Genomic DNA, 27,703 nt, shown 5'->3' with positions numbered 1-27,703 from the left:
GGCAGACCGGTGGAGGCCTCGTGTGTTCGGCAGCGTAGCGCGCGTGGCAGCAGGAGGTGGTCACTGGCCAGGATCGCAAAGAAATCTGGGGGAAGTGGAGCCGCGGGCTGAAAGAATGGGCTAGGAGTGGAGGAGGGCTTGGAAGCCAGGAGAAGCCTGGGCGGAAGGCGCCATAGCTTTGGTCACGATGATACTGGAGGGTTCGACAATCGACGTCACCCGACTCAGCAGGCGGCGGCACGCGTCGGGACTCAGCCGTAGCTCAAGCAATGCTAAGTCAGGTGCTTTCGTCACACTGATGGCGGGCGCGAACAAGGCGAGGTCAGCGTTGGCAAGAGCTCATTCGCCGTGCCTGATCGACACTGAGGCAGGCGTGCGTCACGCAGGCCGGGCGTGGGGACGAGCCCGTGGACGCGGCTTGCCGTGCCTGGAGACCGGGGGCCGCGCGAATCAGCTCTGCAGTGCTCCTCCCAGCCTCGCAGCCATCAGCATGCGCCCGCCGTGCCCGCTGCGCAGCCCTACGGCAGCAGGCTAGCGGCCGCCGGCGGGACTAGCCCTCGCTGTGCCGCCGTTTCAGCGTGGGGAAGCCGTTTCTCCCAAGAGCGCAGCACCGCGACCGCGACCGCGGGCCAGGCGCGCGGGTGCAGTCCAGCTAGGACCACGACAATGTGACAGCGCGCCCCTGGCGAGGTCTGACCACGACGCAAAACGAACCGCGTGGCTGCATATATAAGAACGCGTGTGGGTGGCCCGTGCGCGCCGAACGTAATGTGGCCACAGCTTTCCTCAGGCCGGCCGACCCTTGCGACGCCGAATCGCTGCGTCTCATCCATCGCCGACAACATCTCCCTGCCGCCTTGTCCAACGCCCGCCCAGCTATTCCTACCACGCGCCCTCCACTGCAGCTGCCTCCCAGCCCCGCCTCGCCTGCGACCCATCGCCCAGCTGGTGCCCGCCGCCGCTGTCGGCCTCAAGCCCGCCCGCCGCGCGCTATCTCTGCGCCGCGAAGCAAATGCTCATCTAGCCCACTTGCTCCACCATGGCCTCCTTTGTCGGTTGGGCTGTGACCGAGCTCGTCAGTATGTCGCCCACATCTGTCCGCCACTGCGCCCGCTGACGAGCGCACCCCGAGACCCCTGCTAACATTGCTGTTCTTTCAGAGCGCGAGACCAAAGATGCCGATACTGAGGGTTAGTCCCGATTCCGCCGCCGACCCCTCCCCTCCTCGAGAGCTGGATCCTGACACAACTACACACAGAGCCGGAGGCTGGTCAGCAGGAGATCTACGCATCATGGTCGCTCTTCATCCTTATCTCGCTGCTCATAATAGCTCTCTTCACGAGCTACATGCTGCAGACGAGGAAGATCCAGGCCGTGCACGAGACGGTTGTATCTATTTTTGCCGGTATGCTTGATGCGCGCCTGCCAAGTCATACCCCGCTTACCTGCAGACAGGTATGGTCGTTGGCCTGGTATTACGACTAACCGCGAACGAGGCTGTCCTGGGCGTCGTCAGCTTCAACTACCAATTCTTCTTCAACCTCCTCCTGCCGCCCATTATCCTTGCCTCTGGTTACGAGCTCCACCAGGCGAATTTCTTCCGGCAGATTGGCACCATTCTCACATTCGCCTTTGCCGGCACTTTCATCTCTGCGCTGGTCTTAGGTATCTTCCTGTGGCTCTGGACTCGGCTGAACCTGGACGGCGTTTCTCTGTCCTTTGTCGAAGCCATTTCCGTCGGCGCCACGCTCTCGGCCACTGATCCGGTTACGATTCTCGCCATTTTCAACACTTACAAGGTTGATCCTAAGCTGTACACCGTCATTTTCGGTGAATCTATCCTCAATGACGCCATTGCCATCGTCCTTTTCGAGACAGCCCAGAGATATAAGGATGCCGACGGGGAGAGCTTAACAATTATTACCCTCTTCGAATCAATTGGAATCTTCTTACTGGTTTTCTTCGGTAGCCTGGTCATCGGCCTCATCATTGGCGTCATGACCTCCCTGCTTCTGAAGTTTACCTATGTGCGCCGCTTCCCCAAGATCGAGAGCTGTCTGGTTATTTTGATTGCATACCTCAGCTATTTCTTCTCCAACGCCATCCACATGTCCGGTAGGACCGCAAGAGTTCCAATAAATTGTAATATCAGCTAACGTGTAGTGTAGGCATCGTCTCCCTCCTGTTTTGCGGCATCTGCCTGAAGCACTATGCTTACCACAACATGTCGAGACGCACGCAACTTACGTCCAAATTCGTCTTCCAAGTCATGGCCCAGCTTTCAGAGAACTTCATCTTCATCTACCTAGGTCTCTCCCTCTTCACCGAAACCGAGCTCGACTACAAACCGCTTTTCATCCTCGTCACTGTTATCGGCATTTGCATTGCCCGTTACTGCGCGGTGTTCCCTCTTTCGAAACTGGTGAATTGGGTTCTTCGTTACAAAGCCCGGAGGCGCGGTCGCGAGATGGCCGAGGAGTTGCCATGGTCCCACCAAGCCATGTTGTTCTGGGCTGGGCTTCGAGGAGCTGTTGGGGTTGCGCTTGCAGCAGGTCTTAGTGGCACCAACGGCTATACCCTCCGCGCCACCGTTTTGGTCGTTGTCGTCCTTACGGTCATTATTTTCGGAGGCACCACGGCACGCATGCTTGAGATTCTGCAGATTCGAACAGGTGTGGTCGAAGAGATTGACTCAGACGATGAGTTCGACATCGAAATCGTCCCGGGAGGTGGTAGTGGTGCTACTGGCGTCACATTTGCAGCCAAGCAAGGCCGCGGTATCGGTCACACCCCTCGGCCCAGCTCGAACGGCTTTGTCCTCACGCCAGTGGACTTGGACCATTCCGGCCGTGGCAAGGGTTTTAGCAGCAGCACTATCAACGGCGGCTCTTCCCCCAACGCTCGCCCCAATGGTGGTATGCCCTCGCGCCGCAGCTCCAGCCGGGCTCAAAACCTCCGTGCTCAAGACTTCGCCGAGCAAGGCCTGCTCCAGAACGAAGACTCGGGATCGAACTCGGACGTGGAAAACGACCTCGATTTGCCGCCTTCAGCCCGCCGCTCGCCTGCTCGTCGCCCTTCACCAAACCCCGCCGGCCCTGCCGCCTCATCGTCACCTTACACGGCGGATACTACTGTGCCGGTGGAGCCGATGGGAAGGTTGCAAAGAATGACGGGCGCCACGGCCGCGGCTAGGCAGTTGCTGACTGGGTTAAGCGAGGATCCGGCGAGTGCCTTCAGGCAGATCGACGAAGGTTTCATCAAGCCACATCTACTGCTTGATCCCGGGTCGGGAAGTCGGCATAGCGGCGGGCAGGGTGGCCCGTCGCATTGAGTGAGCTGAGCTGTTTTTGTTTTTGTTCTTCGTTTATTCATTTACAGCCATGGGCTTTTCTCCGCTTCTGACCAGCGGGAGGGAAAACTTGCAATGGGCGGCGTTTAGCTTTTGCTTCTTGGTCTGTGCCTTCTCCATTTGTGGTACTGAGGAGCGATAAGCGTGTTTGAGAGAGGTCGACACGCTTTTGTCGGGCGAGAGGTGCGTTGAGAATAACGGAAGTGATAGACGATTAGGTAGCAAGTGGCTTAAGTAGGATAGGGTAGGACGAAGGTACACCGATCCAGCAAGTGGCACAGTCCTTTCCACAGTCCATGTAACACTTTGGCCGAGACAGCTCGCTGTTGCAGCTGGTTGAGCAGAGACGAGAGAGACGAAACATATGAGGTATACCATGTTGTGTGAACCCTGGTGTCAGAGGAGTTGCGGAAGAGTGCCATGCACTTTCAAGCACATGCTCACAGCAAGACAACACTCCCGCTAGGATAATGCGTATAATAACCATCAATGGCTAAAAGGCCTTCTATCATTTTTAATTCGGGGAGCGCGGTACCGCTTACAGCCACAGCCCGGCATGGGGACTGATGGATCAAAGCGGTAGACGACCTTTTCCGCATTGCAATCTAAATGCTATCTCCTGTTCTATAGAAGACAGCCTTTCAGCTACCTGCTCGCCATGTGGCCATGCTTGCTCCATCCAGGTGGGAAACTATCCCCCATATACGCAGTTATCAGAAGCACCAGCGATCCATTCGAGCGCCTCAAGCTCTTGCCATCTCCTTCATCTAGACCCATTTTTCGCCAGATACTACCCCTGCGGAGCAAGAAAACCAGAAGAAGCCATAACCATGAGTATTTAACCCCAATAACGCCATCTGCCCAGTCCTGTTATTCTCTGATTGCGTTAGGCATTACTCGACGACGCTCAAAAACAAAAACTCTTCTCTTCCAAATTTTTTTTCTTCTTCTCCGCACTCAGCACTTGACGACGACCTCCCTCATCTTCAAACCCCAATCCGGTTCAGCGCGGCACTATGCCCAGATACCGCCGGCTTCCACCGCAGCGAGGATTTCATCCGCCTTCTCCCTCGTCTGCCTCACGAACTCCCGCTCTTCCTCCTCCCTCCTCCCCACCCACTTCTCGCCCCAACTCTCCGTCGGCTTCAAGACCTTCTCCCTATTTTCAATCTTCCCACCTAGCAGATAGCTATCCTTCTTCTGACCCTTTCTGATCTTCTTCAACTCCTCCGCAGAAAACTGATTGTAATCAGTGACTATCCGCCGCGGCGCGAGAGCGGCTCTCTCTTCCTTCATCTGCACCTCCCGTAGCAGCTCGTCCCTCCTCCGCATCTTCTCCGCAAAAAGCGCCGGGTTGGCGACGTCGCGGTCGGTCGGCAGCATGATGACGGTCATGAAGAGCCGGTTTTCTTCCATGGGGGTCTTGACGAGCGGGCTGAAGGCGGCCCTTTCCTCGGGAGTGGCGCGGCGTTGGACAATGCAGCAGTCCGCCTCGCCGGCGCGGATGCAGCGGAGGCAAGCGGGAAAGCGGGGGTGTGTGGTGGACGGGCGCGATGTCGTTGGGATGTCGTCATTGTCGGCGTTGTTGTTGGGACCAAGCAGCAGCGGTCCGAGGTGTGCGTAGCCCGGCGAGCGGAGGGTGAGTGGGCAGCGGAGACCCTTGACCCTGCATTGGAGGCATGGCTCGATCGGGATCGCCTTTTTTGCGCAGGACCAGGCCCGCTCGTGGAGCTCGGAGAGCGTGTGTGGAGATTGGTAAGGCCCGAATGTAGTGGGTGCGTGCAGGTCTAGCGGAGGCGGTTCTGAGAAGGAAGCTGATACTGCAGACAGGCGCACGTATGGAAGGGCGTAGATATCACGCGCCGGAAGCAAGGACCTGAGAGTGATTGAATCTAGGTCAAAATGGCCGTTCGGCGAGTCCTTGGGACTTAGTGATGGAGACGAAGCGATGCCGTTAGGAGTCCTTGGGCTCTCCGAGGTGGAGGTGGAAGTGGAATCAAATGTGACTTGCGGCACAGAGACGGCTTGAGTGGTGCGGTTGAGCTGACGAGTGACGGGCTTGACCGTTGAGGACCGAACAACAGGCGAAGTGGTAACACTGGTCGGAGCAGTTGAGACGGGCGAAGGATGACCGCTGCTAGATCCAGGCGAGGTGTGGGAGGTGACTGAGAATGGCGACGAGAGAGCCCCACCCCCTTGGGGCGGTGTGGATGGTCGCATGGTAGGAATAGATCTTCCTGCCGCAGCTGAGCTAGCTGCGTTGTTCTGCGTCTTATTTTGTAGATCTTTCTCAGGGATCGTGCCTGTGGTGCACCTGAATGCGTGGTCTTGGCCGTTGTCTGGCTCGACAACAAAGGAGCCGCTCATTGTCTGGGGCGAGGACGACGGAACAGGTGTGTTTGACGTGTTTGACGTGTTTGGATTGAAACAAAGAAAGAGACAAAGGGCGAAGAGGGCGTGCGAAGTAGGGAGAGGAGTGGTAGCGACTCAGGGTGCACGTGGACTGCCAGCACATGAGTGCGCGTGATGAGTGCTCGAGGCCATTTTCAGTGTGAGAGAGAGATCCCAAGATGCGGGCAGCAGTTGGGGCAGTGCTCCCCGGGAAGTCGCGGGCCTGACGTTAGGGCGGGTTAGTGGGGCGTGGAGAACCGTGGTGGAAGGCGCGGGGAGGCGGCACCGAAGGTGAGAGGGAAGGGACGGCACCGCGCCTGCCGAACGTGGACGGTGACCGGACAATGACGTTGCTTCACACTAACCACCTCGGCCGAATGTGCTTTCCGCTGGTAATCACAGTAATTACTATTCCGTGGTGAAGTGCTGCTCGCTAATGACATGTTACAGGTTCCACGCGCTCGTACTGATACTTACGACGGGTATCTTGACTCCATGCGACAGCCGCGCCCCTCTAAAGCACAAACCCACCCACTCCCACACAACTCCATTTCCTAAGCGCCTTGCTATCCTCCAGCTCCACGCACCACCACAGCACATCCTTTGCCTTTTGGACCTGTCCGCCCTCCTCGTATGCCCTCGCCAGCGCGAACCACGCCTCCGAGTAGTCCCAGCCCGTGCCAAGCTTGGTCAGCGACGACAGCAAGCTATATGCCCGGTCTCTTGCCGCAAGTCGGTTGAGCTCCTCGGGATCGGGCGCATTGCTCTTGGAGTCCTTCGCGCTGCGCCCTTCCTTCGCCGACGCACGTTGCGCCGACTCGGCCGGAATCACTTGGCCGTAGATGTCGAGCAGAATAGTCGACAGCCCCACTACAGCCGCCGGGTGATCCGGGTTGTGTGAAAGACCCTTCTCAAAGTGCCCAAGAGCTTCGTGCGGCTCCGCTTCGGCCGCTGCAATCTCACCTCGCTGGTGCTTGTCAGTACATCGCACTTGGCCAATGTGTCATGTCGGACTCACCGCAGCCCAGATGTCCGCCCACAGCTCCTCGATGCTCTTTCCGCCGCCCCAGCCTCTCTCAAAGAAGGCTTTGGCGCTCGACTGATCCTGCGACATTTCTGACTCGAGATTATCGGCAAGCTTGAATGCTTCGTCAACCGCTCCCTTGGCGTCTTCGAACAGCGCGGCGCGTGCGTAGAGCCCCGCGATGAAAAGCCACACGTCAATCAGGAGCGACGTCGTGTGTCTCCGCTCTTGCAGCACTGGAAAGCGCGGTTCTATTGCTGCAAAGCTGGCGTTGGGGAACGGTGCGGGCAGGCGGACGTCTTGGTGCGGGGGCTGGTCGGCGTGGCCTTGCGGAGGCAGCTGCTTGGTGGGCGACATGTTATGCGGGACCGGCCGAAGGGGCTGCTCTGCGCCCGAGCTTGAAGGTGCGCTTCCTCGTCGAGAGGTTCCATTCGCGATGCCGTCCGACTTCTCCGAGTCCTTGCCGGCCGAATCTGGGGACTTGACGTTGCTGGCACTTCTCTTTCGCAGCTTGATGCTTCCGGTACTAGACTTCTCGTGATGCTTGTGATGGAATAAGCCATGGTGGTGATGACCGTTGGGTTTGCCGGACTCATCCGTTACCTGAATTGTAGGTGCGCCCTCAGTGGCGGTCGTCGACGGCCGAGACGAAGTGCTTCTCCTCCCCCCAGGCGCTGCCGGATTCTGGTCTTGAGTTATGGTGTTCTTCCTGAGCGTCTTGGTCCTGCCGAAGAAACTTGCACGATTGCCTGGAGTGTTTTGCACGGAGATGTCTACCGTCTCAGGTGGCTTGATATCGCCGGTGGGATCTCCGTAAAGCCGTTTGTAGAGGCCCAACAGCTCCATACTGGCGTCGACCGCAGCCGTTGTCCCCTCAACAACCTCGAGAAGCAGCAATTGCGTAACCTTCACTTGAAGGATGCCTTCCTTCTCAAACGATTCCATGCGATCAACAAGACCCTTGTCCGCATTGCCCCGAGACTTCTCGAGCTCGGCGGAGCTCTCGTTCAGATGTTCGCTGCGATAGGCCTCACCTTGGTTTCCAAAGAGGACGGTTGCGTCGTCGAACTGGTCAAATGCCGCGTCGCACGTTTTCGCAGCCGTGTTGAAATCTGACTTTGCGGTGAGGAGTAGCGCTAGTAAGTGCCAGAGAGGAATCAGTTTCCGCTCGTGGACGTAGTTGGCATCTTCCCCTTCAGCGTTGCCAACAACACCGTCGGGAGATCTCAAGCCATCGCCGCGGGGGTTAGAAGAAAGAGCACGCTTGACGACCTTGATCGCTCCATTGATGTCCCGCATCTCGGCAAGGAGCAATCCTAGGGCGTACAAGGTCTCGAGGTTAGTGGTGTCTTGATACTCCGGATGCAATGCTTTCCGGAAGGCCTGGACTGCCTGTGCCTGGAAAGTTGACCTTGCCGTTGCCTCGTAGGTAAGCCTCGCCCAGTGGGCGCGACTGATACCCACTGCACGGTGTGCGATCGCGAGAACCCGAGGAGAGAGAAGCCTCTCCGTAGACTTGTTCGCATGGGGAGCCTCGGAAGTGGCCGTTCCCGGCCTCGAAGCCGGCGTCTGTTGTTTCAACCACTTTTCGATTTGCTCGCCCACCTCCTTGGCCTTTTCGGCATGTCTCCTTGTACCAAAGCGGCAGAGGATTCTGACCGCCTCAGCCGCGGTCCGAAGAACCGTGTTATCGTCATCCAAGCCAGGGTCTTCTTCTCCACTTTTTTCCGCACGATCCTTGCCCCTGCTGACGATCTCCACGTAGGAGTCGAAGGCCTTGAAAGCGAGGTCGAACTCTGCCAGAGACGAATGAACAATAAAAAGGTGCCGCAATATCCGTGTCGAATGGTACGACTTTGTTGCCGCGCGGTAAAGAATCTAGAAGGAACTGTCAGTTCTGCACAACATGGAGCATAATGACTCCACATACGTCAAGGACGCCCTTGCCAACAGCGGCTTTGCCCCCTTCGCCAAGCTCCTCGTCCGTCCAAGCTGGACCGCAAATAATTCGCCAGTTGCCCATGACGGACTCGGCCCATGCGTCCACCTCTTCGTTTGATTCACTCGCTTTCGGGAACCGCGCCTCTTTCAGCAGTAGTGATTCATACACGCTCTCCGCAAGCTTGAGTTCAGCGCGCTGTTGTAATCTTGCCGAGAGATACTGCTCTTCGGAGGCATGCTCTGCTGCATCGCCAAGAAGCGCATGGTCGGGATCCGAAGAGCCACTGTACAAGGAACCCCGACGAAGGATGATTGAGAGCGTGTCGTAATATGCCTTCCAGACAGCACGTCTCATGTCCGGCGGGTCGGCTAGGGCTTCACCAGAGAATTGTGCCTTGCCATTTTCCATTAAACGCGCCCACAACCGGAAAGCGTGCAGGGCGGAGCCTAGGTCCTCGGGTCGATCACCGGCCTTGCTAATGTCCAAAAGGACGCACAAACGGGCAAGGAGAGCTTCAGACCAAGCCTTGAACTGTAGGGAAGCAGCGCTCAGAATATCGGAACCCACGAAATGTAGGACGGACTCGTAGGTTTTGAGGGCCTCGTCGATAGCGCCGTTTTTCTCCTGGACAGAGCCTGCAGCATGTAAGATGCAGTGCGCAACAAAGCCACGAATAGTTCAACGTACCCTTCAGGTAGGCAGCCTTGACAATGCAGACCTGAGTCCAGCCGGTAAAGGATTCGTCCCCATGGCGCAAATTATCTATCGTCTCGGCAACGTTGCTCGGTAGCCGGGCCAAACTCTCGCTAGGCTGGTCCAATACCCAGTGTATCCAGGCCAGGCAGGTCTCGGCGGCGAAAACATCCTGTTTGTGGGTCGTCTCCTGGTCCTTTGCAGCGGCCAACGAGTCGATAAGCGAAGGAAGGTCGGGCGGCGGTGTGGTAGGCGTGGGCGGAAGGGAGTCGTTGCGCTGCTGTCTGATGTGTGCGGCTACCTGGGCCTCGGCACGGGCGGTGGTGTATATACCTTGGTGGGGCAGGTCAGCAAGGGAGCTGAGGGTCGAAAGGAGGACATACAGGTGCGGTGTGAAGCGTGCTTCTCGATCTTGCGCGCGAGCTCGGGCAGAGCGTCCCAGCGGCCATTGCAGCGGGCCTCGTCCAGCTGGCCTATGTAGTTGAGGGCCTTCGCGTTTTCCTGCGCATTCAGCGGTATCAGCATGAGGGGAAGGCTGAGCTCGTGGCCGGGGTGACGTCGTGGGGCAGGGTTTGTTTCGCATGCGACGACGACGGGCGGCACGTACAGCGGGCATGTTGCAGTCGGAGCCCTGGCCTGGAGCAGAGAGGCTGTCAGCACCTAAGGACCATGGATCGGGATAGGAGAGCCTGGCGTACAAGCAGGAGCGCGTCTGGGGAGCGGACAGGTCGCTGGAGCAGCTCGCCGACACGCGGCAGGGAGCACCCGCGACCCTGGTCCCTCGCCCGGCCCGTGCGCACATTTATTTTGCGGCTTCATCACCGTCACAATTCTCCGCCTCCGCCGCGTCCTCCACCTGCAACATGGCCCCCAGCCAGGACGTCTACGCGGCAAATGCCCTCAAGGCCGTCACCTACCGCCTCTCGTCCGTCCCCGCCAAGCAGCTCCCCGCCCTCGTCCCCCACGTCGCCGCAACGCTGCCGGCCTGCAAGCCCGTGCTCGCCGCTCCGCAGATTGCCTCGGGGAAGGATGCCTCTGAGACTGCCGTGCTAGTCCACAAGTTCAGGACCCAGATCTCCACCCTCCTCCAGGACCGCTCCGCCGAGGGACGATGGGCTGCCGTCATCCTGGCAAAGTCCGCCATCGAGCTCGGCGGCTGGGAGATGCTGCAGAAGAGCGGCCCGTGGGTCAGAGGCCTCCTGGGCATCCTGACCAAACCCGACCCGCCCACCTCCAAAGTCCTGGCCATCGTCACCTTGACTCGTATCTTCATGCTGACGCGTGATTACCAAACCCTCGTGAGAGAGATCACCACGCCCTCCCTGACCCCGTTCATCACCTCCTGTGAACACATCCTCTCCAGAGCCAGGAGTGCAGATCAAGGCACCCCTCAGCTGGTTGAGACTGTCCTTGAAAGCTTTGCCCGTTTGCTCCCGCGCCACCCGACTACCTTCCGCCCCCACCTAGGTAAGATCAACCAGTATCTTTCCACTGTAGTTGCCCAGTCCTCTGCGGACGAGCATGCGTATCTCAGCGCGGATGGCCTAGCGGCTGCCAGGAACTTGTATGCACAGCTTCCCAACTGCGCCGCAAAGAGCGGGTCCAAAGAAGAGTGGGAAAAGTCGCTCCAGAATGCCATCATTGCCACTCACCAGGCCGCGGACAAGGTCTTCCGCGCAGTCATTGAAGACTGGGAGTCGGTCACAGGCATCCAGCCTCCCAGCACCACGAACCGCACCTTGGAGCAGGTCGTCCAGCAACCAGAACCAGATCAGTGCGGGTTCCCTGCTTGGACCGGCATATATGCCGGGAGTTCGCGTCTGATTGGCCTGCTCGAGCTTCTGGCTAAGCTGACCGCTTCCTCCACTTCTCCATCCGGTCCCGTCAGCTACCGCATAGCGCATGTCATGGATCTTCTCACGCGCGTCCTCTCCATCACCGCTCCGGCGGGTCAGGACAGGAAGAACCAAGACCGCGGAATCACCTTCAATGACCAAATCGGAAAGGAGGAGCGTAACGCCCTTTTCACGGTACTGCCGCAAATTCACATGGCCGCTCTTGGCCTGTTCGAAGTCCTCGTGGATCGCTTTGGACGTGCTCTTTCTCCTGTCATGGAATTCTTCCTCGAGCGCCTGACTTTCGTCTTCGAAGAGGAGAGATCACTCGCCAACTTACGCGCCTCTTCTTACTCCGTCCTCTCCAAAGCCCTGCCCATCGTCGGCTCGACGCTCACCACCCCGCAAGTGAAGAGCCTCAATATCATCATGCACACATGTTGCGAGGACCTCCTCCCGCGGGACATCGCTGCAGTAACGGTATCGAAGACTGGCCCCGCGACGGGCAGCACCAACGGCAGCACCAAAAATCAGCCGCAGACTTCCATCAATGCCGACAGCTTCCTGAGCAACGCGAAGAATAAGTCGCCGCAAGCAGACATCCCTGACGCTCTGCGCGAAAGCGCGCACGCGCTCCTGCCGCTCCTCCTGACCCACCTCCCCGCACACGCCATGGACAACTCCGTCCGCGCGCGCATCGACAGCACCGCCGTCCTCATCCAGAATGAGGAAGCCCTCCTCGCTAGCGTCCTAAGCCTCGATCCCAGGGGCAATCCGAGCCTGCTTCCGCTCCTGGCGCGTCTGAATCCCGAGTCACCAGCCGTCGAGGCTCTGCTCCGGCCGCGCGTCCCGGCCATCAGAGCCAATGCCAGGAGCAATTTCAACGTCGTCGCTGAAGAGAGCGAGAACGAAGAGGAAGAGGAAGAGGAGGAGGAAGAGGAGGAGGAGAAGGGGAAGGAGGAGGCCGCAGAGGCGCCCGTCCAAGCCGATGAGATGCAGCTTGACACTGAAGAGCCGACAACGGCCCCCACGTCGGAGCAGGAGCCCGTCACCGTACGGACCAAGCAAGTGAATGAGCACGAGAAAGAATCACGTACCGCTGAACCGGAAACCACCGCACCCGAGGGGCCTCAATCCGCTAGCAAACGGCCGAGCACGGAAACGGAAGCGCAGCAGCCTCGCTCGCCGAAGCGCACGCGTGTAGAGAGCCCGCCAAGAGACGTGCCGCAGCCGGGCCAGCAGGAACCGCCCGCGTCGACGCTGCCGGCGGCGGTGCCTGTTGAGACGGGGTATGGTGTGGAGGATGAGGATGACGACGGCGACGTGGAAGTTCCGACGCTGGTGATGGGCGACGATGAAGAAGAAGAAGACGAGAGCGGAGAGGACGAGTGAATGCCCAAGGGTACATGAAGCAGATATCCAGACGTAGACGTACGTTTCAAAAATGAACAAAGCCATGCAAACTTCCGTGCATGCAAAGTTGCAATACGTGTTGTGTTGCAAAAGGATGCCTGGGGGCAAGAGTAAAAGTCTTTTGTAACCCACCGTCATGAGGGATAGTCCTCGCTTCCAATGTTCATGAGTCGGGGCTCGTCTATAATCAAACAAGCCCTTGCGAAACCCGCCAGGCAGATAGATGCCGGAGCGCCGTAACTCCCGTTACTTTCCTTTTCTTCCAAGATCCTTTTACCTCCAGTAAATAGAAGACGAACTCCATCATAAATGCTTTAACCTCCTGCGCCCGCCTACGCAAAAGCAAAAAAAGCACCCCATTCATTCCTTCTTCAGCTCGGGTCCCCAAAAGTCGTCCGCCTGCTGCTGGCTCTGCTGCCTTTCCAGCTTCCTCCGCTTCGCCAAACTTTCGTCCAGCGTGCCCTCGGATGCGCCGCCCCGCTTCTGTGCGGCGTGTAGACCGATTAGGTCGGCCTTGTCCGGGTCGCTGCACAGGTCCCGCTTGCGCGCGATGCGTTTGCACTCCTCGTCGAGCTCGGAGCCCTCGAGCACGCGGCGCTGCGTCTCGAGCAGCTGGGCGCACGCCCGAACGGTGGCGATGAGCTTGGTGCGCAACTGCCACGCAGCAGACGACTGCTTGTCGTCGGCGGGTGCGGTAGCGCTGCTGGAGGGGAACTTGGTGTCGATGTAGAAGAGCGTCAGCGGCTCGTCGGCCAGCAGCATGGCGGCCAGCCAGATCTGGGCGGGCGTGTAGAAGAAGTAGGCGTCGGAGATGGGCGCGATGCTCTTGAGCGTCGTGCGCGCGACGTTGTACGCCATGCCGATGCGATTCACCATTGCGCGCTCGTCGCTGTTGCTGGGTCCGTCGGACGGCGACCGCTCTGGAAGCTTCAGCATCTCGGCCTGGGCGGCTTGAGGGGTCCGACCGGAGCTGGGCAGCATTGCGGCCTCGCCCTTAGCCAGGGCTATGAGCTCCATGTGCCCGCCGTTCAGCCCGCGGTACGGATGCCTTATCTCGAATGTGAAGCGCAGGGCCTGGGCGACGAGGTACTCGGGAGCGAGGATGTCTTCGGCGGTCATGCGGGCGCCCAGCAGTGGGGCGAGCTCGCCGGCGGGGGTCCAGTGGATTTCGGTCTTGGTGGCGAGGAAGAGGCATGTGGGCATGATCTTCTTGGGGTCGTAGACCATGATGGAGTTGAACAGGTAGAAACGCTTCACATACTGGACGGCGGTGGCCTTTGCTGGTCAGCGGCGGCATCAACATGTGGTCGGGCGGCTCACAATGACGTTTGTGGGGAAGTTGAACTTGGTGTTCTTTTTGGCAAAGTCGGCGAACTCGACGCAGGTCTTGCAGATCTTGGTAACCAGCTTGAGCTCTTCGTCCGGGGTGAGTGGGTCTATGTCGAGGGCGTCGGAGCCAGTACTGGCGCCGTTTTGTTGAGCGGCATCGTCGGCCGACTTCTGGGCCCTGAAGCGCTTGATGTTGGCCTTGACGCGCTCGGCGGCATTGACGTTGGTCGAGTCGCGCAGCGAGCGCAGGCGTTCGGGGGTGAAGGACCACAGGCGGTACTGGGTGGAGGTGCGGTAGACGTCGTCCTCGGTCAGATGCATGGTGTCGGCGGCGGAGACGGCTCTGTTGCGCAGGGAGCAGGCGTTGAGTCGGCGCACGCGTCAGGATCGAGGCTGCAGGCTCGGCTGCACCTACCCTGGCTGCCCGCCGTTCCCATTGCCCCGATTCTCCACACGCTTGGCGGGTCTTGTCGTTTCTTCCCCGGAATGCTTGTCCCACCCCAAGCCTTGCCGGGCCTCAGCGCTTCATCACTGCATCTCAACCGCCGCCTCTGCCTGCCAGCATCACTCGAGTTCCGACCGCAGCCAACTGAGGTCGGCTAGCAACGAACATGGAGCGGCACACCAGCTGCTGGCCTGTGATGCGGCAACCCTTCCCAGCACGGCTTTGCCGCAAGCCACCCGCGAGCTGACTGGCTGATACCCTGCAACCCGGGCGTCGGCTCCTGTGGCTCCCACCAGGCCTGATCGTCACCAACCCAAACCCCGGCGCCTGTTTTGATTGCGGCCCTGGGCCCTGGGCGGTCGCTGACATGCGGGGAAACCGTGGTTGCCGATAGGACCGTCCATGCTGTGCCTGCCGCTTTCAATAATGACACCGTGACTTTGCCCGCGTATTTCAGTCCCGCGCCCGCGCTGCTGAACAACCAGCCCTCTTCTCCCTCTCTCCCGTTCCAGCTGTGGTCCCCAGCCTTGTCAACCAACACCTCACTGACCTTGTTGTCGCCAACCCGCACGGTTCTCGAGGCTGCATCATGTCTGAGTCTTCGCCCAGCACAGATGTCGACAAGAAAAACGAGGTGAACTTGGAAAAGGTCAACTCCACATGGACGGACCAAACCACCATCGATCCTGGGCTGGAAAAGCGCGTTGTCAAGAAGTTCGACACGCACATTGTACCCTGGCTGTTCGCCCTCTGGCTTCTCGCTTTCATCGACCGGAGTAACATTGGCAACGCCAGAATCGATGGCTTGGAGGACGATCTCGGCCTCGACGCCGACAAGTTCAACATCGCGCTCGCCATCTTCTACGTCCCCTACATCTGCTACGATGTTCCCAGCAACCTCGTCCTCAAATACTTCCAGGCTGGATACTACCTGCCCGGACTGGTGACCATCTGGGGCTTGATCAGCACCTTCATGGGCTTCGTAAAGTCCTACCAAGGCCTTCTTGCCGCGAGATTCTTCCTCGGTCTCTCCGAGGGTGGACTTCTCGGTGGCATCATAATTTACCTGGCCATGTTTTACCGTCGCCACGAGCTTCTCTATCGCATTGGACTGTTCTACTGTGCGGCTCCACTCAGCGGTGCCTTTGGTGGTCTCCTGGCGACTGGTCTGGCAAGGATCAAGACGGACGGCTACAATGGCTGGCCGTTCATCTTCTTCATCGAAGGTAGGTCTCATGCATTCCTTATCGTGCAGTCATCTTGCTGATTTGATTTGCTTGCAGGCGCTATTACAGTCGTTGTCGGTATAACGACCATGTTTTTCCTCCCCCACACTCCCGCCGAGTCGAAGTTCTTGACCGAAGAAGAACGCAACGGAGCAGTTGCACGCATGCGCCTCGATTCCCACGGTGCTACAACAACTGGCGATGTCGAAGCCGAGACATTCAATTGGGCCTGGGTCAAGCGTGCCATTTTGAACTGGCAAACGCTTATCCTCTCCCTGAACTTCTTCGCCATCATCACGCCGATTTACTCCTTCTCCCTATTCCTGCCTACCATCATCAAGACACTTGGTTACACCTCTGTCAAGGCTCAGCTATTAACGGTACCTCCAAACGTCGGCGGTTTTCTCAGCGTTCTCCTCGTTGGCCACTTGTCCGACAGACACAGAGTTCGCGGTCCTTTCATGATTGCCCTCGCGACCCTCGCCATCATTGGATACATCATGCAAATCGCAAGCGCGCGACCGCTCGTACGCTACGGAGGCACCTTCTTCGTTGCAGCAGGAGTCTTCCCATGCCCCCCTCTTGTGATGGGCTGGCTCGCGAACAATCTGGCTCCCCACTACGTCCGAGCAACGGGCACCGGCTTCCAGCTCATGATCGCCAACATGGCCGCCTTTATCGCGACTTTCACCTACCTGCAAAAAGATGCGTAAGTAGCCGTCTCTCCGTCTTGGCTAGGCTGACATGCGTCATTGTTGCCCCAAACGAGCGCTCTTGCTTCGGCGCCAGTTTTTGGCGCCGAGCGGGGTGGCTTACTGGGCTTGGACTCGGCCCCGGCTGAAGGATCACAATCCTTGCTGACTTTTGGAACTATAGACCAAGGTACACCAGCGGGCATGCCATCAACATCGGTGTGCTCTGCCTTTCGCTCGCCCTCAGTACGACCAACATCTGTTACTGTCTGTGGGAAAACAGAAAGAGGACAAGTGGTAAGAGGGACTACAGGCTGCAGGAAGGCGATGTGGGTATGCTGGGTTACAGGCATCCGGACTTCAAGTACACCATCTGAAGTGACGGGAGATGCTTGCAGCCAGCGTTGTTACTGTTTCTCTGCCCTTGACGGCAGCTGCTGTACTCAGCAAATGATACCTCATGTGATCGCGTAGTCGCTACGTAGTTTAGACGTGGAGGAAGAAGAATCTCGAGCTCGCCACATCTGTTTCAGTGTTGGCGACGTTCTGAATTACCATTCGTCGCCGTACAAGATAAACACACCCACACGCGGAAGGGTGTTCTCGCCAAGTCAGCCACAATCATCTTACACACCGGTACATTCCCACCCAAGCGTTCCACTGCAGCATCGTTGTTACGCCGATTGGCCCGCTAGGGAAGTCCAAACCCCGGCGGTTGCATTCCTTTTCAAGACCCGCTTGTCTACACGGAACATGCCCTGCCTCCCTCCTATCATCGCAAGCTCTGGCACATGATAGTGTGAATGTCTCGACACCAGAGTGAAGGTATGGTTGATCCTTCGTGTTTTGTGCTTCGACGTAACATACCAAAAGGCATGGATGACAATTGTCAGAGCAATAGTGTCGACCCAATAGAGCCATAAGTACTGCGAAACGACCTTGTCGTGCTTTTCGGATGAGGGTTGAAAGTTGAAGAAGGAAGTAGAAAAGAATGTCTCCAGACAGACGCATAGCACATTCCGATGGTGATACAATGTTAAGACCCACTGCCACGAACTTGGCTGGAAGAAACAGGACAGCAACAGTGGAAATAACCCGCATCAACGCGTACGGCGAGAGCAACAATCTTTAAGCCTTCGGCGATTTCCTTCATCGCCAGGTTGTCTTCACGGCTTGCACGCGCCATTTCAAGCGAGTCACTTGCCATTTGTGCGTTGTATGCGTTGTATCTCTGAGCGATGAGATTGTAGACCTGTATGTCGAGGAATTCAGCCAATGCAAGACATCTATGCCCGACGGTGGTAGAATATACAGACTGCACCTGCGCCTGTGCTCGCTGTAAAAGATACTTGCATCTTGCGTTCATTCCCAGGCAGAGACTGCGGGTACTTTCCCTGCATTTCTCGTGCTTGTCGCTAAGTAGGACGGTTTTATTCATGCTTTCGACAAATACCAACATTGTTAAAAGGACTTCGTAGGAGTACGCGCAATACGCTATCTTGGAAGACACAGCGGTCAATCGAAGCGTGATGATGTTCAAGTCCAAGGTTTTCCAGTGATCCATCCGGTCTGCAAGACCATTCAGCTCAGTGTGCAAACTGTCGACGGATATAGAAAGAGTATGCAAGCCTGTTGACCTTTTTCAATGCTGTAGATATCATTGTGAATACTGGCAGCATAGTCGGACTTGACTTCGGCACAGCTCTGGATCAAGAATGTAGGTCCTCAGAAAGTTCTCCCGCCTCAAAACAAACTTGTGAGGCGTTCTGTACCTAAACGTTAGCCCTTAATATATGAAAGTAAAATAGTCAAACGACTACCGAAAGCGTTACAAGTGAGAAGTAGTACAATAGAGCGCAACTAGGCTCGAAACATGATCGGACTTCTTTAGGAACTGGTCGTAGAGGTATCCGTCCATTTTCCGCTTAGCAGGATGGGATGTTAGAGTTGTCATCTGGCTTCTTAAAGGATAGGAGGGGTAGTTGAAACGAAAGTGTAACCACAAAGTGCAAATGCTGGAAATATAAAAACGCTCTATTGTGGGGTTAAGATTGCCTGCGTCAGCTTGCCAAGGAAGCCCTGCCGCTTAGATGCTTGTACTTATATCGGGAGGTTGGCATTTCGTCTAATTAACTGGATAACTTCACAGGATAAATCCAAAGGATGGCAGTTATTGCTTTTCGCAACAATGACGTGAGTCTCGCACCCTGTTACCAGTCATGGCTTTCTTAAACAATCGTGAGAAGTATAATGGGTGGGTAACAGAAGAATCTGGTCATCCAAACCTTGTTCCATACAAATTGTCGTACCGTACCTACACAGATAGCTGAATTTAATACCCAAACTCAGTCCGAGATTTGAACGCGGACAAACTCGTCCAGATATTGGATTCAAGTACCCGCGTAGGGGGTGTATAGCGTCTTCTACAGGGCTCGGAGTGCTTGAATCTTCCGTAAACCTGATGTGGCGTCGCTTGTGTGGTGGGCTCGCAACGGTTAGACCAGCCGTGAAAGGAAGCATAAGTGTACATCTTGATGCACAAAGCAATTCGTCGATTAGGATAGCCAGACAAGAACTTGACTCGTGCCGACCGTGTTGCCATGTCACCTGGAGCAACCTGGTCCCTGTAACGTAAACGACGCCGGAACCAATGTCTCCCGCAATCCCGCATATTTCTGGCCAAAGTTTCAAGCACCACGACATCCCCGAGATCCCAAGACATTTCACCGAAGTTGGGTGCATTCAGGACACGCGATCCTCCAGTATCCCGAAAACAAGCGTGAGATTGGAAATTGTTTTGATTCGAGTGAGCGCAAAGGAGTCAAAATCCCCGAACCCGAGCCAATTCCCCAGCTCGTGATCATAATCCAGCCATTTGCTCTTTGCTTTTTGCATATGCGCCCATGATGGAAAACTCCTTTATCATCCCAACCCAGAGAGAAAATGCTCCTCCTCGGACGCTTCTTTCTATCCTTCCCCCCTTATCCCCTGACCATTTTTAAACCCTCAATGCCGAGCGTGAACGGGAAATTTACTCGGACTTGGTGGCCTGCTGGAGGGCCTTCTTGCCCCTAAGCTTGGCGGGCTTCTCAGTCTTGACGGGCTTCTGGGCGTGCTTGATGGCGCTGGCACGGGCAACGGCCTCCTTCTGGAGGTCAGCGCGGTAGTGGCGCTTGACGGTCGAGTTGATGATGTTCTTGTAGACCCTATCCCAAGCTGTCAACATTCAAGATCCTCCCATAGTTTCCTTGAAATAGAAAGGCGCGTATCGATAGCGAAATCTGTTCCTAGATTGCGGGGTACGTACTTGCGGGACGAGGTCGAGGGGCCGAAGGTGGTGGTCTGGATGGCAGAGGCGGGCTTGTTGGCCTTGTTGGCCTTCTTGATGGTGAACTCAACACCGCCGTTCTTGGAGGGCTGGATGCCATAGGCCTTTGATCGCACAAAGTCGCGTTAGTCGGGCGCGTTCCTAAAGCTGTCGCTCATTGCCTGGAATTGGTAATACCTTGTCGTTGACGAAACCCTCGTACTACACGGAAATCAATCAGCCAGACTGCACGAGAAGGTGGTTCGCGGTGAGAGCAATGCGGACCTTGCGGGCGTGCTTGTTGGTCAGGTTCAGCGGGTCGCGGGAGAACTGGACACCACCGGCCTGCTTGCGCTTGAGGAGAAAAGCGCTGGTGTTGCGGGTAACCTCCCAGACGAGGTCGGCAGAAACGTTCTGAACCATTGTGACGGATTTGGGGGTTGTTGGGGGTGGTGAGGTGTATCGGGCGGCCGTCTCTCTTGTCGCTGTCCTGCACTCGTCTCGTGTGGTCGTGGGCGTTCCAAAATGCCTCCGCCCAGCGCTAGGCCGTTTGTGGGTGGTTTGGCGACACTGTGCCTGAGGCATGCGCCTCCCGGACAAATACAAACGCCGAGTCCGGTATGGCTGGGGTGGCGCAGCCGGCGCTGACGACAAGTGATCGCCGGGGGATGTCGCCGGACGGCCCAAGCGCATTACCTTACCTTTCAACTACTGCGTCGTAAATGAGACAGCAGACCACGCTCATCAGCTCCATCCACGCCAGCGTCATGCTGTGATAGCAGCCCCGCAACTGCCGCATATCCGCAGAATACTACAGCACCGACTATCGTGTACACGCGTCGCCGCTCCCTAATTCCGTCTCGTTCCGTTGCTTTCGTCACCTGTACTCCGCACGCAGCCGCGTTTCCGGGTACCGCCAGGAATCCTGAGCCACAACCACCACCGCGAGCCCGCCGCATCCATTCCGTAGCCTATCTTCCCCTCCAGCAAACCTCACGACATATCGCCCACCATGTTCATGGACAACTACCTCGCCTACTCCCTCGCCCTCTCCATCTTCGTCATTGCAACCGGTACGTCTCCTCATTCAACCTCCTGCCCAGAGAAAGCGCCAAGCCATCCGCCCCCCAGCATTCCCTATACCAACCCCCGACAACGAAAACCAAAAGCTAACCAATCCGAAAGCCCTCTACTTCACCCGCGCGCGCTGGAGCTCGCACCTGCCGCACCTCCCCTTCAGCCGGTGGTTCTACTCGCGCCTCCCTGGCGGCCACGGCTCCTTCGCCGACGACATGGAAGCCGGCTTCAGTAGCGCGCACTTCGACCTGGCCGGTAACGTCGCGGGCGGCGACTCGCGCGCGGGGCTCGACGGCGCCGCGAAGGCCGAGGTGCGCCGCATCATGCGTGCCCGCGGCTGCGGCTTCGACGAGGCCCGCCGCATCTACATGCAGGACCGTTTTGCCAAGAACAATATCGGCCCCGACGGCCGGCCGAGGGATCCCAAGTTCGTGTCCTTCTCGTGAGAGCGTGAGGCAGGAAATAGAACATCTCCGTCTCACGTAGGCAAGAGTCTTGGGGAATTGGTCGAGAATCCAAAACGAGGTACCTACCACCGAAGAATTCAAGTTGGGGCGACTGAAAGCAATTTTCAGGGGGGAGGATAAAGAAGTTTGGAACGTTTGGCGGGAAGCATAATCATTGGTTTCGATTTTTCAAGCGAGCGCGGGCGTTGGACCGGGAGGATCTTGGATTGTTTGTATCTTCTTTCCTTTCCTTTGTATTACCGACAGGAGTCTCCTCCGTATTTCCTTGCTGCATCTCTCTTACTATCGTCACTCCGGACTCTTCCGGTTTTCTTTACTAGTCCACCCGGAAGCTCTCCCTTCCGGCGAAATACTCAATATCGCAAACCCCACATCTTGGGGTAGTAGAAGCTTTCAGCTTCTCACACAAAGTCACTGTCAATTGTGTCACTCAGCGGCAGCAGCAGCAGCAGCAATTCAACTTTCGCCACCCACTTGGTATGCTCTTGGGAAGTGGATCGTACGAGTTGCTGCACACCTTACATTACTGACTGGTTCCACCTTGCAAAAGCAGCATTTGACTACTTACGTTCGTGTCCGTAGACGCTTGCAAATGATCCTTATGACGCCGACCCATATTCCATTGAGCAGGCCTGTGCCCACCACTAATAGCTTTTTGTTCTCATTCCGCTGAATGCTGAGGGGTATTTCACACACCATCAACCATGTGCTTTTACGACTTTGAATAAAATCCAGAAAGGCCTTCGAAAAAGGCGCGACAAGGCTGATGCGCTCAACGCCTGCCGTATCCCGGCTGCTGCGGGGGGAAGCCCGGCGGCGGCATGCCAGGAGGTAGTCCGGGCGGAGGAGGGCCCTGACCAGGCGGCGGGAAGCCCGGAGCAAAGTTCGGCGGAGGGGCGAAGCCGGGCGGTGGAGCAGCCGTGGGCGGGAACTGGCCGGGCGGAGGAGGAGCGGAGAAGCCGGGAGGTGCATAGCCAGCGGGACCGCCGTAGCCAGCCTGGGACGGCGGGGGACGAGCGGGAAGGCCGGCGGGCGGGGGCGGCAGAGGCGTGGTCTGGACTGGGGTGCTGCGGCTCTGCTGGTGCGGCGGGGGGACGCTCTGATAGTTGGGCGGGGGCGCGAAGCCGGCGGGGGCGGGGGGCGGCGTAGGACCGGCGCCGTTGAGCATGGCGGCGGGGGCGCTGGGAGCCGGGAGGGAGGGCTGCTGGAACAACTGAGGCGGGAGGGGCTGCGTGGTCGGCTGGACGCCGTGCTTGCGGGCCTCCGCAGCGAGAGCACGCTCGGCGGCATCACCGTGGCGCTCGCCCTTACCGTCCTTCTTGTAGGCGTACTGGACGCTGATCTCCTTGTTCATGAGGTACTGGCCGTTCATGTTCGCAATAGCATCGTCGGACGACTCGAATGTAGCGAAGGAGACAAAGCCGTAACCCTTGGACAAGTTGTTCTCGTCGCGCGCAACCTGTGCATGATCCCGTTAGATCTGGTGGGCAACAATGTGTGGGCGAGTGTGCGTACCTTTGGAGCCGAGACAAGACTGCCGAACCTCGAGAAGCAGTCGAACAGGACCTTCTCATCGACCATTGGGTCCAAGTTGCCAACGAAGAGCTCGGCACCGACCTCGACAGTCTTCTGCTTGTCGGCGCTGGCCTTGTTGACACGGATGGGCTTGCCGTAGAGGCGGATCTGGTTCATGATCTTGGCGGCATAATCGGCCTCTTCCTCGCTCTGGAACTCGACGAAGCCGTAGCCTTGGTGGGTCTGGGTAACGCGATCTTTGGGCAGGTGGACGTTCTGGATGCGGCCAGCCTGGAGCATGAGCTCCCAGACCAGCTTGTCGGAGACGCGCTCATCGAGGTTGCCGACATAGACGGTGGCTTCCTTGTCCTGCTCCCTGTGATTACGATGGCACCTTAGTCTCATAGTGGCCTGGTTGTGCGTAGAGCTGTCGGAGGGACACTTACCAATGACGGCTAGGCGCAGACATGGCGGCGATGTGGATGTCACCGGAAGCTCAATGCAGCGGCGTAGATGCTGGGCGGAGGAGCAGCTCCTGCAGTGGAATGAAGGAGAGTGGTGGCTGCGGGCGCGACGTTGCGATGATGTCGAGCTTCAAGAGCTTACATGGGGCAGCGGGCGGCGAGACGCGCGCGCGGGCCCGGAAAAGTGAAGCTTCGCGTTTAGCCGACGTCATGCCGGCGCATCGACTTTTCGGTCTCACGCTCATGACGAAGCTCTGCGAGACTCTCCGACCAGCATCGCCGCCTTCCACCACCGCGTCAAAATCCTCATTCCACCACCGCCAGTCAAGATGTTCACCCTCTCCGAGGAGTCCAAGGTACCATCCACCAACAGGCTACCCAATCTCGCCCTCACTGACCTTTTCGCAGGAGCGCATCTCCAAGCTCATTGACGTTTCCCGCGTCGCCATCCACTAGTACGCTGGTCTTGCCGATTGTTTTCGCTCATCTCCATTCTGACAATCTCAAAGTGGCTACCTGCCTTTGATCCTCTACTTTGGTATGGCATAGCCGAGAAGCTACTCGGGACTCGTCACTGACATCATCTCAGGCTGGTCGCAAAGCACGCCTAAGCCCGCCATCATCAGGTTCGAGCCAATGGGACTACCGACTCTACTTGCGAAGCGCACCATCTAACTCAAACAGGCTTTTCTCTCCCATTGCGTAAAAGCATTCACGATTTCAAGCGACCATCCACTTCCTTCTGGCGATACTGTACAGTACATATACCCTGCGGCACCGGGGACATTCGGCGAAATCACGGAAAGGAATGCCAAAAATGTGCGGCTGGGAGCAGCCTCTCCCTCGAAGCGGGTAATCGAAACATGCAGATCATGCCCTGGAGCGTCGAAATACCCCAGAGCGATGATTTGCAGGATGTAACATTAGAAATAGAGACGGATCTTTTCTCCCTCCATTGTTCCTTTTCAGTCTATTATTACTCACAGCTAGCATGCCGTATTTGGATATCTAACAATCTAGAGCATCACCACTAAACCCAACGCCCCCCCAGGATCCACCCCGACCTCCGGTGGTAGCTCCCAACCTATCCGAACACCAGCCGTGCCGAGTCTACATGTCCGGTAAGAGGATCATAGTCTGCTGTACCTCCTTCACTTTCTCAAGAAACAACAGCTTCTCGACATCCGAAGCGAATTCCACCCTCGCGCCCGTAATCCATTTCTTGCCCTCGACCTTGCCCGACTCGCTCCCTCTCCTCCCGCCGATTCCTGCCCTGTTTCTGTCCATGGGGATCTTCAATCCCTTGATCTTGACCTCTTTTCCTCCTTCGTCCTTCACGCGAACCGGACAATTGCTGGAGTTGAGGTAGAAGGCAAGGTATCCTGCCCGGAATTGGGCACTGAAATGGATCATTGCCAGAACTCCACCACTGGCGGGATTGGCCCAGAGCCTGAGGTTCTCCATGCCGCACATTTGCTCCTGATAGGTCAAGACCCCAGAGAAACCCTCGTGTACCCTCAGCGTCTTCTCGGTCTTGAACACTCCTACCAAGATTCGGCCCATAAGCTCGTTCTGGAAGAGTGTTCCGCCTGATGTTGTCATGTCAGACAATGTTCAGTCTTGTAGGTAAGATTACCAAACAAAAACCAAGCGGAAAGGGAAATCAGTGCAGTAAAGGCAGCTCACTTTTAACGTCCTCGAAGACGTAATTGACCCAAGTCGTCTTCTCAACTTTGATGGGCTTTGCGCCGTAAACCTTATCGTGAAACCTGAGCTCTGCAACGAGCGGAAGCGATATCTTCTCCGGAACGAAGTATGACGCGTGAGGAACTATTTCGACTCCATCGGCGACTACAAACGGACCTTGTCAGCGACCCTTCCGATCTCCCAGACTTAGGAAGACTATACGCTTTTGCTGCAGCCGCACCGCTCCATCATCACTGAGGGACCAAATGCTCGTCGCCAACCGAATCGAGCCATCGGGCCTTGCGAGTCTTTTCGTGACAACGAGTATTCGGCACGGTCCCATCGCATCACCCATCTCCACGTCTAAGGGCATGTTCTCGTCTTTCGGAGGTTGCAAGTATTCGACCTGCTTACCGCGCCTGCCCACTCAATCAGCCGTCCCGAAGGAACGCAGGACACGAGTTCGTGGAGGGGCCGGACAAAAACTTACAACTCGCACAAGATGGCCGAATCCCTAAAGGCCTCCTTCTCAAACGCATCCTGCTGGCTCCTAGTCGTCATGGACCGCTCCAAAAAAATCTTCTCCGCCGTGACCGCTGCCGGCCCGAGCGAAAGCCTCCGCAGCCCGGCGTCTAGATCCGGATCGGGCGGTATAGCGGGCGATGGCAGGGTGGACGAAGTGAATGAGAGCCGCGAGTCTGTCCGGCGCTGCTGTGGTAGCGACTGCGGTGATACCGAATGATGCTGCTGGTCGCTCTCGCCCTCGTCTGCTGCCTCTTCGATACGCCACCGCGCCGCCGTCGACGGGCGTCGTGACGGTGGGCCCGGCGACCCTGGCGACATCGCCGTCGTCCTTGTCGCCGCTGCCGCCGCCGTTGTCGCCACTGTTGTCGCTGTAATGGTCGAGAAGGTGCCGCCGCTGGAGCGTCTGTCCGAAGTCTCCGACAATGAGGGCGCCGTGCTAGTGTCGGATTCGCGTCGTGAAGAGTGACGGCGCCGTGGGGAGGAGTAGGAGCCGCCTCCCTCGAGCGGCGCAATATCTGGGGAGCGTTGTTGTAGCTGCTGCTGCGAGGCCACGGACATACGTGAGTAGTACCCGATGCGCAGCGCCTCGGGCATCGGCTCCAGCAGCGGGCTGTCCCACACGGGCAGGTCGGAGGCGTGGCTATCGCGCGGATTCAAGCGTGGGCTGCTCGCACCGGCAAGGGCCATGACGATGGCGTGGACGTCCTGGATCTTCTCGCTCAGATCGCCCGTCACGGCGCTGTGGATCTCGTCGACCTTCTCGGCCATGGGGTGCACGGTTTCCTCAAGGCGGCTGAGGGACCTACTCTGCAGGGCCTGCATGGTAAGAGTGATGGTCGAAGTGTGCATGTGGAGCATGTTGCGCAGCGCCTGGATGTTGCCGCCCTCGGCCGTCCACAGCATCTTCTTGTACGCGCTAAGCACCAGGTCGCTCCAGCTGCGCTCGATGCTGAAGCCCCCGCTGGTGCGGTGCTTGCGGATGACTTGGTACTGCTCGACCAGGCTCTCCAGGTCGCGCAGCGTCTGCCGGCACGACTCCAGGATCACCTCGACGCCGCCACGCGTCTCCGCGCTCGCCCGCGCCAGCATGCCGCACCCTTCTTCCCCGATTCCTTCACCCGTCCCTCCGACTTCCCGTCCGAGTCTCTCCTCTGCGTTTTCACTCAATCGTCTGTCTGCACAACCCGCCCCTGCCGACTCGCCGCTGTTGTCCGCAAACAGCGTCTCGGCCAGCATCTTCAGCGCCTTGGCCAGCCCGCTCACCTCGGTCTCGACCTCGAGGAACTCGGCCGGGGCGCTCTTGCGGCCTGCAGTGAACGCACGGCCGATCTTCCACGCCAGCTGCGACAACATCAGGATGTCTCCGATGTTGAGGATGCCTGCCATTTTCACTGCCTTGCCCTCCTGTTATCTTCTTGGAGTAAGGCCGTCGGCGGAAAGCGGCTGGTGGGAACGGGGAGAGAAAAAAGAGCAAGTGTGCGTGTGCGCACTACCTCGCTCTGGCGTGTAGACTGGGGGAAACAGGCGGCGGCTGCGTGCGGCAGGGTGGTAAGCGTTGAGGTCTGCGTACGTTGCTGTGCTGGTTGGTAGGAGCGCTGGTTATTTGAGCAATTGGGCCGCCTGCAAGCTCGGAAGTCAGTCACAAGAGGTCGCATGGGATACGACGTAGGCGAGTAGTAAGAAGGGGAAGCAAGGACAGCGGACGGGAGCTGCGAGAGGTAACAAGGCTTCACTTATGAGGAAGGACAAGCTGCAATTGTATGGGGGGCCAATTGCCTGATGGATCCTTTTCTTTGCGCGTACATATGGCGCAGCAACCGGCCAGCTCTGGGGGGAAATCCGGCGCCAGGCACGAGGTCCAGGATGGAGGATCGATATCGAGGCCAAGCAGGCATCAGTCACAGCCGGAATGCAATCATCGAGGCCGCCCGGTAGCGGGGGCTGAGAGGCGTCAACAAGCGCTGCCACGAGCTGCGCCCTGCCGGCAATTATGGTAATCAGTAGCGGCTGGGCGGGATTGCTGTGCGGCTCCTGATGGATACATGTATGCATGGCCGATCTGCGGCTGGCTGCGCTGCGGGGCGAGCGCGTCATTATTGCCCAGTTACTTGTCTCCCGGTCACCTCTCTCAGAGCTCCGTTTGCATCTGTTCGCCACCTGTCGTATCGCCGTCCCTCGCCAGCCCGGAGACGTACGTTCGCGCAGCAAGCGAGAGCAGCTACGGACGGCAATCTCCTGGTCAAGAGCATGACAAAAAGCGGATCCGGCAAAAGAGCTATGGCCCAGGGTCCAAAAGCTCGGGCACGTGGGGTCAACCACGCGC

The 27,703-nt window shown here is 57.8% G+C and overlaps 10 protein-coding genes across 10 annotated transcripts; 4 read left to right on the top strand and 6 right to left on the bottom strand.

Moving 5' to 3' along the window:
• Positions 1 to 1,039: 1,039 nt before the first annotated feature.
• On the top strand, positions 1,040 to 3,331 carry NHX1 (monovalent cation:H+ antiporter, CPA1 (nhx1); the record flags this gene model as incomplete). Its single annotated transcript, XM_066775159.1, has 4 exons — positions 1,040 to 1,079; positions 1,259 to 1,405; positions 1,456 to 2,115; positions 2,169 to 3,331. The coding sequence occupies 4 exons, from the start codon at positions 1,040 to 1,042 to the stop codon at positions 3,329 to 3,331; spliced, it is 2,010 nt and encodes a 669-aa protein (XP_066635278.1).
• Positions 3,332 to 4,363: 1,032 nt separating this feature from the next.
• On the bottom strand, positions 4,364 to 5,716 carry SLS55_003687 (uncharacterized protein; the record flags this gene model as incomplete). The annotated part of the gene is made up of 1 exon (XM_066775158.1): positions 4,364 to 5,716. One exon carries the CDS (start codon positions 5,714 to 5,716, stop codon positions 4,364 to 4,366), a length of 1,353 nt encoding a protein of 450 aa, XP_066635277.1.
• Positions 5,717 to 6,254: 538 nt separating this feature from the next.
• Positions 6,255 to 9,924, bottom strand: SLS55_003686 (uncharacterized protein; the record flags this gene model as incomplete). Its single annotated transcript, XM_066775157.1, has 5 exons — positions 6,255 to 6,707; positions 6,759 to 8,642; positions 8,695 to 9,341; positions 9,394 to 9,732; positions 9,783 to 9,924. 5 exons carry the CDS (start codon positions 9,922 to 9,924, stop codon positions 6,255 to 6,257), a joined length of 3,465 nt encoding a protein of 1,154 aa, XP_066635276.1.
• A 338-nt stretch (positions 9,925 to 10,262) lies between these two features.
• Positions 10,263 to 12,626, top strand: SLS55_003685 (uncharacterized protein; the record flags this gene model as incomplete). Its single annotated transcript, XM_066775156.1, has 1 exon — positions 10,263 to 12,626. One exon carries the CDS (start codon positions 10,263 to 10,265, stop codon positions 12,624 to 12,626), a length of 2,364 nt encoding a protein of 787 aa, XP_066635275.1.
• Positions 12,627 to 13,007: 381 nt separating this feature from the next.
• On the bottom strand, positions 13,008 to 14,297 carry SLS55_003684 (uncharacterized protein; the record flags this gene model as incomplete). Its single annotated transcript, XM_066775155.1, has 2 exons — positions 13,008 to 13,922; positions 13,968 to 14,297. The coding sequence occupies 2 exons, from the start codon at positions 14,295 to 14,297 to the stop codon at positions 13,008 to 13,010; spliced, it is 1,245 nt and encodes a 414-aa protein (XP_066635274.1).
• A 713-nt stretch (positions 14,298 to 15,010) lies between these two features.
• SLS55_003683 (uncharacterized protein) lies at positions 15,011 to 16,716 on the top strand (the record flags this gene model as incomplete). Its single annotated transcript, XM_066775154.1, has 3 exons — positions 15,011 to 15,647; positions 15,705 to 16,356; positions 16,524 to 16,716. The coding sequence occupies 3 exons, from the start codon at positions 15,011 to 15,013 to the stop codon at positions 16,714 to 16,716; spliced, it is 1,482 nt and encodes a 493-aa protein (XP_066635273.1).
• Positions 16,717 to 19,370: 2,654 nt separating this feature from the next.
• On the bottom strand, positions 19,371 to 20,069 carry SLS55_003682 (uncharacterized protein; the record flags this gene model as incomplete). The annotated part of the gene is made up of 4 exons (XM_066775153.1): positions 19,371 to 19,545; positions 19,647 to 19,771; positions 19,845 to 19,868; positions 19,932 to 20,069. 4 exons carry the CDS (start codon positions 20,067 to 20,069, stop codon positions 19,371 to 19,373), a joined length of 462 nt encoding a protein of 153 aa, XP_066635272.1.
• Positions 20,070 to 20,658: 589 nt separating this feature from the next.
• On the top strand, positions 20,659 to 21,169 carry SLS55_003681 (uncharacterized protein; the record flags this gene model as incomplete). Its single annotated transcript, XM_066775152.1, has 2 exons — positions 20,659 to 20,719; positions 20,832 to 21,169. 2 exons carry the CDS (start codon positions 20,659 to 20,661, stop codon positions 21,167 to 21,169), a joined length of 399 nt encoding a protein of 132 aa, XP_066635271.1.
• A 793-nt stretch (positions 21,170 to 21,962) lies between these two features.
• sap49 (Spliceosome-associated protein 49) lies at positions 21,963 to 23,110 on the bottom strand (the record flags this gene model as incomplete). Its single annotated transcript, XM_066775151.1, has 2 exons — positions 21,963 to 22,649; positions 22,706 to 23,110. 2 exons carry the CDS (start codon positions 23,108 to 23,110, stop codon positions 21,963 to 21,965), a joined length of 1,092 nt encoding a protein of 363 aa, XP_066635270.1.
• Positions 23,111 to 24,279: 1,169 nt separating this feature from the next.
• Positions 24,280 to 26,766, bottom strand: SLS55_003679 (uncharacterized protein; the record flags this gene model as incomplete). The annotated part of the gene is made up of 3 exons (XM_066775150.1): positions 24,280 to 24,758; positions 24,856 to 24,938; positions 25,346 to 26,766. 3 exons carry the CDS (start codon positions 26,764 to 26,766, stop codon positions 24,280 to 24,282), a joined length of 1,983 nt encoding a protein of 660 aa, XP_066635269.1.
• Positions 26,767 to 27,703: the final 937 nt, after the last annotated feature.

The sequence above is a fragment of the Diplodia seriata genome (genome assembly GCF_021436955.1).
Source record: "Diplodia seriata strain FDS-637 chromosome Unknown scaffold_3, whole genome shotgun sequence".
Lineage (NCBI taxonomy): Eukaryota > Fungi > Ascomycota > Dothideomycetes > Botryosphaeriales > Botryosphaeriaceae > Diplodia > Diplodia seriata.
Note: the sequence above shows the minus strand (reverse complement) of the source record. Positions and strands in the feature narration are given on the sequence as shown.